The sequence below is a fragment of the Porites lutea genome, chromosome 4 (assembly GCF_958299795.1).
Source record: "Porites lutea chromosome 4, jaPorLute2.1, whole genome shotgun sequence".
Classification (NCBI taxonomy): Eukaryota; Metazoa; Cnidaria; class Anthozoa; order Scleractinia; family Poritidae; genus Porites; species Porites lutea.
In genome coordinates, this window is record NC_133204.1 from 15,559,996 (window position 1) to 15,570,780 (window position 10,785).

Sequence of the window (10,785 nt, forward strand, 5' to 3'; positions counted from 1 at the left end):
AAATAAATACAAGAGCGATGGCTACTTTTAGAAAGGTTCGTGAATTGTTACTGACAAGTTTCGATGATGGCGACATTTCAGAAGATGAATTTTTACTGTTGTATGATGTCAACAGATCTAAAAATCCGGATTTTCCCTACCAGAATTACGAAAATTTTGACCTCGAGAGGCTTGACGAAAGTGAATGCTTAGCAGAATTTCGTTTCAGAAAAAGTGACATACCTGTTCTCAAAGAGGCAATGGGATTGCCTGACTCGTATACATGCGAACAGGGGACCGTATGCGACGGGATTGAAGGCCTTTGTCTTCTGTTAAGACGATTAGCGTATCCCTGTCGGTACAGTGACCTTATCCATCGTTTTGGCCGCCCGGTTCCAGAGCTTTGCATGATAACCAGTCATGTAATGGATACTGTCTACACCTTACACCATCATCGTCTGACAGCATGGAACCAAACCTTACTGAGTCCCCCTCTACTTCAGGCATATGCTGATGCCATACGAAGGAAAGGAGGTGCTCTGCCAAATTGCTTTGGCTTCATAGATGGAACAGTAAGACCCATTTGCCGACCACAAGAAAACCAGGGGATCGTGTACAACGGACACAAAAGAGTCCACGCATTGAAATATCAGTCTGTGGCATTGCCCTGTGGTATGATAGCCAATATGTATGGGCCAGTAGGTAATAAAAATTATTTCTTTCACTTAATTTTTATGTCTTGTTATATCCATCTATCACACCGTAAACTCAAACAGCGCGACATCAGTGAAAGTCGTTGTATTGTGGAAGATATAAAGTATTATAAATAAAATATGTATTCATTTTTGACATTAGAAATTTCAACTTTGATATAATTTTCTCATTTCTTTCAGAGGGCCGCAAACATGATGCTGGGATGCTAGCCGACTCTGGCCTTCTGCGAGATCTTGAGCGCTATGCCTTTTCCCCAACTGGTGACCCCATGGCGTTATATGGTGACCCAGCGTACCCACTGAGGGTACACCTAATTGTGCCATATCGTGCTGCTGGTATTAGCCCACAGATGGAAGAATTTAACAAGTGTATGAGCACTGTCCGTGTTTCAGTAGAGTGGCTCTTTGGAGACATAATTAATTTTTTTAAATTTGTTGATTTTAAGAAAACTCAAAAGATATCATTGAGTGCAGTGGGAAAGATGTACATTGTATGTGCAATTTTAAGAAATGCCATGACTTGTTTGTACGGAAATTTCACTTCCGAGTTCTTTGAATTTGACCCACCTACCCTTCAGGATTATTTTTCTTAACACTTTACACCACTTGTAAAGAGAAATGAAATTTCAATGATTAATAATGATGTAAAAAATACACAAGTCGATTGAATGTAACATAGTTTATCTGCAGCTTTCCAATAAACTGTACAAAGTAGGGGAAGTTATCCTCCAATATTAGTACTTAGATCAAATCATATGTACTGAAACAACTTCAACAACTTCAACTTATGTAAAGGAGGGTTCAAAATCTATGTAAAGAGGGATAGGAGGGGATGGGCATGAGTTGGGTTTTTGAAAGTATCTTGAAGAACAAGGAAAAAAACAAGTTATAAAAACATTAGGGTATAGGCAAGAGAGGTTCATCCTCCCTTGGGGTGGGGGAGGAGGGGTAATTCCCCCAAAATACACAGTAAATATTTAAAAATCATCACAGGTCCTCCCTTCTCAACATATGAACCCTCCTCAATCATACAAAAATATGGTCAAAAGGCCTCTTGAACTGAACAAAAAATCAGGCTATGAAATCTGTCGTAGTACGTTCAACGACCCTCAACATGTTCAAGTTGCTTAGTTTTGTTTTTCTAAAAGCTTTAAAATGATTTGTGACTGCTGTTGTTGCATAGCAGCAAACATCTGCTGAAACTGCTGCATTTGATTCTGTTGCTGCCTGACTTGCTGGGCCATCATTTGCATTATTTCTTGATGTTGCTTTCGGGACTCGTCTTGCTGTTTACTTTCAACTTCCAGGCGCTGCTTTTGTAATTCCAGCTCCTCAGCTTTCCATTTCTGAGCCATATCATTTTTCTCGCGTAAATATGCAATTGTTTCTCCACCACTCCTCCTTGTGATCTTTGGCTTTGCTTGAGCATTCTCTTCATCCTCGACTTCATCACCCCCCTTTCTTTTCTGTGTTGAGCGAATGCTCTCCATTGCTCTCTTCCGCATCTCCACAGCTTTAGCATGGTCTGCTTTCTTCTTGTTGCTTTCAACTGTGTTTTCAGCATCACTTTCCTTTTCCATTATTTCTTCAAAAGCTTTTTCGACGTCACTCATGCTGGTCTCAATGCCGCTTGCTTTCTCCTCTTCTTTTAACTTTTTCTTTAACTTTTCAATGAGAAGTGTGTACCGTTCTCTCACTGAACGCTTTGAAACTCTAAACCTTGGAATTTCCAAGGAGTTAAGATTATTGGCAATCTGGTCCCAAATGTTTCCTCTCGCAATACTTCCCTTTTTCGCTTTAAAAGGTTCTAGGGATAAAATTTCTTGAGATAGACAGAGGTCATGGTCTTCCGTCCACTCCATGTTGGACCTACAATTCGAAAAAAAATAACGAAGACTTCATCTCGACATTGGAAACCGGTTAAATCGATTCACCGTTAAATCAGTTCAGATCTTTCTAAAGCAAATCAAAGCGGTCTCGGTCATGTTTGTGTACATGTGTACATGTGCAATATGCCGCCTAATTCAAGCATAAACTAATCGTGATGTTGTATTTTGAGCAGTTTCGAGAAGCAAGCGTTTCGTGTCGCAACGACCATGCATCTTTTTTGCCTCACTGAAAGGTCTTGATTAAAATTACATTGTAAGAGAAGCCGAGTAAAAAACGCTATATCGAGAAAAGATGAGTGACATAATCCATTGGACCTCAATTTAATGCCGAAACAAGTCTACGATATCATAATTGTTAATAAACACATCAATAAACACAAGAAAAAACTTGTAAAACTTACTGGGTTGCTTTTTTTGTCGAGTCCATGACGATGAACGAGTCGAACTGTTTAGAGAAGGCAAACAAATTTAATTTAAATACCGTGTTCAAATCGTTTAAGTCGCTTAGAAATTCGACAAAAATGGTCTACTGAGAATAAACTGTTAACAGTGCTAAAGAATTTCGCTCGAAATGTGTTTAAATGGCATTATTTTGATCAAGTTTACTCACGTTTTACACGCGACGGCAAAATTGCCTTCTTCACGTCACAGACAAGGCCGCTACGGCGGGAAACTTCTCAACGACGGCAGCCGGAAGTCTTTCTGGCAGTAATTTCACTTCCGCTCGCCGTCACAGACATCTGCCGTCGTCGGATCTTAAGCAGGCTACTGTCCTCGTCAGGAACGAATAAACTTTCATCTTTCAATGACATTTCCATTATTCCTGTATATAATTCCGTGAATTCATCGTTCACCGTCCCCTGAAATTTTGAGGAAAGGGTTGGTTTACTACTTTAAAAAAAAAGAGACTCGCGGTAAAAACAAAAACAAAAAAATAATGAATAATGATTCATCAATAATGAATCTTTTCGATGAAACTTGGTACACTCCAGTAACAAGTCAGTAAAATAATATAAGATAATAAAAACGTAGAGGCCTTTTGGTCATAACAGCGAGCAGCACAAATCTTGACAAACAAGCACGATTTTTACTGTGTTGCCTGGGATATTCAACCTCGTCCCCAGGGCTTTTCCCTCAAAAAAATGGGTGGGGCCACCCATTTTTTTGAGGGAAAAGCCCTGGCCACGAGGTTGTGGGATATTATATCATTCATCAGGGGCTTGAAAAGATAAGTGAGCGAGGACTGGGCCGAGTTTACGTGTAAGGGATACACGAAAAGGCGTAAAAAAGCAATGGAAATTCTATTAACGTTCTACTCGATCGACATTATTTTAATAATGTTTCTGCATAAACTTTTTCTTTCTCTCTTTCAAGGTGGGCATTACCTGTTATGTGCAGTAATCATGAGCGGATGGAATGTGAAAAAATCAGTCCGTGCTATAACCAGAACTGGATATACATGTATGGTTTCCTGAAATCTGAACGTTGGTTTTTAAATTTTCTCTTGGTATTGATAAGTAACTATTTTCGTGTTCTAAGAATTTTACCACTTGAAAATGAAGGATAAATCTCGTCCTAACCTCATCCAGTTCAGTGGCTTCCGGACTGTTCATTATGGGTACAGCTGCCTCTGCTGCCGATTGTCCTTCACTGCTTTCATTGATTTCGTCGAGTCTTTTGCGACATTGTGTACAAATCGCTAAGAAAGAAAAATCACTTTTTAGCTTATCCAACTGAAGCCTCAAAAGAATATACACAGAACTTTATTAGGGAAATATAGTCCGCGAAAGATACATCCTCAGCGGCTTTTTGCCAGTAGGCCTAATGATAAGCTTTTTAATTATAAACAAACTATTTTTTAAATATCGAACTAAATATATAAAGCAACCTAGCAAGTATTCTAAGTGAATAAATGGTCTAAACCTTACAAAATTAGAGGCGTCAGGTTCAAAAGGGGAAAATGGACAGGGTGTGGCCGGCACTATTTCCACTTTCAACTAACTTACTTGAGCCAACAGGGATTACGATTTTGCAGGCCATGTAGAGGCGGTGAGACTGTATCAGTGTAATCCCTCGCTCGCCCTTCACATTGGCTTTTCTGTGAAAAGCCCATGAACTTGGAGAAGAACATAATTTTCGGTTGCGTCGCCATCTAAGACCAAATGCATCGCGGTGTCTTGGGCAAATAGAGAGATTAAAATATTGCTCTCGTTCCTCAAAGATACCTATGATTAGGCACATTTTTGTTACATAAGTTGAATAAAATAACTGTTTCATTCGTGCTACAGGTGAAACTCGAATAGAATTTGATTTACCTGCACGCGCCAACAGAAGCCTCGCCTCCGAACATAGTGTACCATCTGAAACGCCGCACGTCTTGAGGTGGCCTTTGATGTCCTTAGAGCATTCAGAAATTCTTACACACAAATCACCACTTGGAAGTACTAAGCTTGCTCCACAATCACCTCCGACATACTTAGAAAATTCACATGAAGCCATTTTGGCGAGTGGAGCGCTCCAGGCGACACAGTATATAAAAACTGAGTACTGAAAACTCCCTCAACTAATCAACCTCTTTCTTTCATCTTATTTAAGTGTTCCTGCATATTAACGTAATCAAATAAACTAACAAAATTCCAAGGCAGTACTTTTTTGCGTCTGGTTACAGGGGAAAATTGTGAGTCAGGCTACTGACACCTGTCAAATAATTGATTACCAGTCTGAACTGCTCTCGCTTCGCTAATTTGATAAATAAATACAAAACTATTTAATGCAGGCCAGTCAAAAGAGTTGCAAAAGTATTGCGGTCTAATAGCTTGGCTTTTACTTTATTAAAATTAAAATCATTGTATCCATCCATAACATCATTTATATTTGGTCTTAACTTCAGAGTGTACATGTAGGCGGCACGTGATATGAACGATAAAACGTCCAAACAGTGACATGATTCGGTTCCTTCTGAAAGACGTACGGCATTCCAGAAATCAATTCCCCTATAAAAGGCCACATAGACTCGCAGACTTAAAAGTTTCAGGTGAGTAATTGTCACCTGATAACGTTTATTTATGCAACTACTTATTTGCCGGCATGCTTGATTGAAATTCGATAACAGGCTGAAGCTAGCGCCAGAAAGCGAAGAAGACAAAAATTGTTTCTTGTGTCTTGTAATTTTTTGCTACATCAGAGATTTTATAACTTACACCTTTTGTATTTTAGCACAACTTCTCATCTACAGGTATTTCGGATGGATATTGCTAAAAAAGATAACAAAAGGTTTGCCGCCTACCATAATTCGCAGTTGCTTGACTCGGGTCAGAGGTCAAATTTTAAGTGTAATATTTGCATTTTACTCTGCTTTGTCAAAGCTCGTGATTTCATTTACCCAAAAATTTTATTTCGCCAATTTGAAGAAAAAAGAATGCTCTTCCAGACTAAGCAAGCCTTGTTGGTTAAAGCCATGTACCAATACGCTTTTTTTGCTCTTGAAAATGTGCTAAATTTTGACCCGTTTGAAAAGCGATTTTGAGTCAACAACTTTGAAAATTTGTTTAAAAATCTATTATTGACTAAATCCCGATCTTATTAGTTCTAGTTACAGAGGAAAAGAAATAAACATATGACGTGCAGTTATGTTTTAATGACAGTCTTTATTTTTAAACATACGAGCCACTGAAACTGGCTCTAATTTTTGCATAATTTTAGCCCATTTTAGGCCTCGAGAAGAAAAAATTCGTTAAAAAAATACCGTTCAATCGATCGAACTTAAACCAACGATTTTGTAACTAGGGCCCACAGGGCTTCATTCTGGCTGAGTTTGAGGGGAGGTCATTTTTTGACTATTTCCACGTGTAGTTGATAGTTACGCGGAGTCGCTCTTAAGACTTTGTGATACTCTTCCCTGAGGGTATTGTTTAGAGGATCTCTATGTTTTTGATTAGAAAGTTTCCGCAGTTCATGTCTTTTATAGCGGCATTCTTTGTCGAACCATTTTTTGTTCGAAGATATTTTGCAACGTCGCTTTTTTGCTGTTTTGATCTTCAAACAGCGTTTGGCGGTTGAAATAAGAATATTTTCTACAGCATGAAGGTTCATGTCAACATTTCTCGTGATTGTTGTAGTATTCATAAAATCGTGGATCATTCTTTGAATGTCTTCAGACTGTAATGTAGCTCTAAATTTTGGTGACGAATCGTTTTCCCAAAAAACCTGTTTTGGTAGAGGAGTCAAAGAATCATTTATAATTGCCTCGTTTGATGAGTCATTATCTAAATGACGGTTAACCTTAAGCCATGTTATTATTGGACCATGATCTGATAAACTGTTCGGCTCTTTCACTACAAAAGATGTTATATTTCGTAGCAAATCTTGGTCACATATGGAGTAATCAATGACACTGATTCCCGATTTACCATGAAATGTAGGCCTGCCTAACGAGTTGCCATTAATTCCACCATTTAAAGTTCTTTTATCCGCGCTTCTACAAATTTCCAAGAGTCGTTTTCCGTGATTATTCAAATCATTGTCAAAACTTTTTCGTTGGGTGGCGCATAACGAAGATTCAGAAAAATCGTTTCTTATTATCTTATTACCTTCTTGACAAACACCGTCCGGGTGTTTTCCTACTCTGAAGTTAAAGTCTCTCATAGTAAGAATTGAACCAAGGGAGGAGAATTTCTCGATGTCGCTTTCAAGCTCTTCAAATAGTTCAGGTCGAAAGTAGCGGGAATGGAGCAGAGCTATTCCACCCGAGTTACGTCCGCATTTTCCTGTTTTCAAGGTATCTGTGGTCACAATGTTGTAACCGTTTACTTCAACAGTCACTTTTTTCCATATTTCGGAGACAATTACGAAATCAAAAGAATTGATCATGTTTTTACAATCCAAATTTTGCAATTTTTCCCCTAATAATGTCGACGATAGCCCATTAATGTTCCAAGCGAAAAAAGATAATTTGCTGGGGAACCTTAAGGGCCCTGGCATATTGTATCAAACTTAGTACCTGAAGAAAAGAAAGCTTAACTCAGATATCCCGGCAAACTAGCTAACAACTACAATGAAAGTTGTGGGTTATGTATAAGATATTAAACAAGGGTCTTAAAAAATTGGATTAAAGATACCAGTTCCTTTGGGATTTCAACTGCCTGGACTTTTCCAACAGCACAGTCGTTTTGGAGAGGAACAGAAGGAATCGGTCCCACTGCCGCTAAGTGAAACGGTGAGAAGCTCTGTACATTGTAGTGTTGCGGCGGAAAGTTCTGTTGCTGTTGCGGTGCTTGCGGAATGTTGTAGGTGTTGTGACCATTTTTAACAGCATTACTATAAGAGGCATCACCCGAGGAAGTTGTATATGGGAAACGGGAAGGTAAAGGTTGTTGCTCCCGCGAAGTCTGGTGGACTTGGCGGTGTATGTTCTTAACACCATTGCTGGAGGGAGGATAGCCTTCCGAAGGGCTAGTGTGAAACGAGTACGACAAAGAGAGTGAGGATCGGTACAATTGGCTGGAGTTGGCGCGAGGTGGTTTTCCTCTACCACGAATGGCTGCTTTTAAGTTTGCTGCGAACAAACCAAGGTGTCTTTTTTTAAGATGTTTTCTGCCATGCAACACTTCAGTTCCCTTGGAGAAGATATTTTCATGATTGACTAGATGGACGTTTGGTAGTTTTGAGCAGCTGTCAATAAGGTTTGTGTTTATTTTGGATAAAGTATGCAGGGGAATGTCAATTCGCGGCAAGAGAGTTGAATAGACCATTTTGCTCTTTGGGAACTTTGTAGATGCTTTAGTGATTAATACAGATATATCAGAGAAGAGGTCATCTATTGGCGTGGTTGTAGTAAGATCATTTGTTCCGGTGTGGATTATGATTAATTGAGGATGTCCAGCCGATTCTTTATCAATTTCATCTTGTAAAATAGCCCTTGCGTGTTCAATTTTGGGACATCTGAAGAATGTGAAATCTTGTGTTGGCTGAAAAAGCTTTCTTTTGTCGATAAATTTTCCATTCGAATCGCACAGAAAAACGGCTTTATTGTTTACAGATGCTTGGATTGGAGGTGGCGCAATGTCTTGTGGAGTAGGTGGAGTCATATTTTCTGTGTTTGTCTCCGGGTCAATTTCTTGCTGTGTGTTGGATAAGCTGTCAGATGTGTCACAATTCTGGAGCATGGTGACTCAGATGTTGCTCTGCTGCTTTCTGTGCTTGGAAAGGGCAGGTTTCCCTTAAATCGAGTAAGAATCGTTGGATATTTCGAAGTGATGGTACCAAGGTACAGTCCAGATTGTTTTCGATGTCATTTTCGGATGAGTAGAGAGAGCGTTGCTTTTCTTGGAGGTCTGCTTCGTGTTTGTCCAGAGATGATCCCTTATCAAGCCCATGACCATGGAGGCAGAGCACCAGTTGATCTTAGGAAGCAAATCCTCATTACCATTTGGATGCTAGTGAACTCCGAGTGTATTAGATCGGTATCGGATCGATTTGACATTTCTCGGTCAACTTGTTATGAAGTACACATGCGAGTCTGTACAGCTATAACGAAAAACTTGGCACAGAGATTTATTCATCTCGCAGAAGGAAACGACGCAAGAAACACCATTCAAAAGTTTGAAGAACAAAGTGGATTCCCCGGTATACTGGGCGCTATTGACGGTACCCAAATCCCTATTCAAGCCCCCTTGAAAGACCCAGAACATTACATAAACAGAAAGAATTTTCATTCTGTACAGCTACAGGTTGTGTGTGACATGGACATGAAGTTTATAGATGTTTTCTGTGGCTTTCCAGGGTCTGTCCATGACGCCCAGGTGTTTAGAAATTCCCCACTGTTTGTTGATGCCGAGAGAAACAGAGGCCTGCTATTTCCCGGTAACTCTCATTTGATAGGTGACGCTGCCTATCCACTTAAGCCATAGATTCTTAAATTAAAAATTAAATTAAATTAAAACTTTAATAAATACTCCCAAAAAAACATTTTTCAGTACCTATTTACAAATATAAATGCAAGCTATATCTAACAAGCTAATAATTGTTAAATGCTAACTGTCATTCGATCATTCATTCATTACAAGTTTCAGGGCTTTCGTAAAGGCCTTTACAGTTGTAGCGTTTCTAAGGTCTTCGTCTAACGTGTTCCACAGGGATACTGCTCTATAGGCGAAGGTACGTTGGCCAGTGGCTGACCTGAATAATGGGATTTCGAACTTCTCATTATTACGGGTTGTGCGATTATGTACAGAAGATCGTTTTTTAAACTTAGCACATAGGTATTCAGGAGCTAAATTGCTCGCACACTTATAAGCCATAACAGCGTCTCTGAATTTGAGCATCTTGCTAACTGGAAGCCAGTTGAGTTCGTCAAGTAATGGCGTCACGTGGTCATATTCCGAGCGCCGCAGATAACTTTGCAGGCGAAATTCTGAATAAGTTGCAGCTTTTGGATGTTCTTAGATGAGGTATTAGACCACACGGACGAACAGTAGAGCATTTTGCTAAAGACAAGAGAAGTAATAATTAAAACCAAAGTCTTTCTATCAAAACAATATTTCACGCGGTTGATCTGAACCAGTTTAGTCAAGCGAGAAGAGACTAAGTGGGAGATATGAGTCTCATAGGTCAGGTGTAAATCTATGTATACTCCTAGATCTCTTGCTGATTCGACAGCCATAAGAGTCTTTCCAATAAACGAAACAGTAAAATTAACTGAATGTTTACTTATCATTTGCTTGGTGCCGATCAACATGAACTTCGTTTTCTCAGGGTTTATTAACAAATCATTTGTGCAACACCAGGTGGCAACATTGCGCAAATCATCTTCGAGCTTGAGCGTAGCGTCAATGACATCGGCTACGGGAAAAGATAGCAAAACTTTGGAGTCATCGACGTATGACTCGAGCTGGCAGAATTGAGGAGCGCCAGGCAGATCGTTTAGATAAATACAGAAGAGGAGCGGCGAAAGAATCGCTCCCTGGGGGACTCCGTGTGTGATTGGTAATGGATCTGATAGCACAGAATCGATACGCACTGATTGGGTCCGGTCTGAAAGGTAGCTGCGGAACCACTGAACTACGGCGGGTGAGGCACCTACAGCGGAGAGCTTCTGCAGTAACTTCTTATGGCAAATACTGTCAAAAGCCTTTGAGAGGTCCAGTAAGACTAATGCGCTTATTTCCTTTTTGTCCATCGCCTCTAAATTCTTACACCCTATAAAG

The 10,785-nt window shown here is 39.7% G+C and overlaps 1 protein-coding gene across 1 annotated transcript; it reads left to right on the forward strand.

Moving 5' to 3' along the window:
* Positions 1-17: 17 nt before the first annotated feature.
* On the forward strand, positions 18-1,285 carry LOC140934278 (uncharacterized). Its single transcript, XM_073383933.1, has 2 exons — positions 18-681; positions 873-1,285. The coding sequence occupies exons 1-2, from the start codon at positions 18-20 to the stop codon at positions 1,283-1,285; spliced, it is 1,077 nt and encodes a 358-aa protein (XP_073240034.1).
* Positions 1,286-10,785: the final 9,500 nt, after the last annotated feature.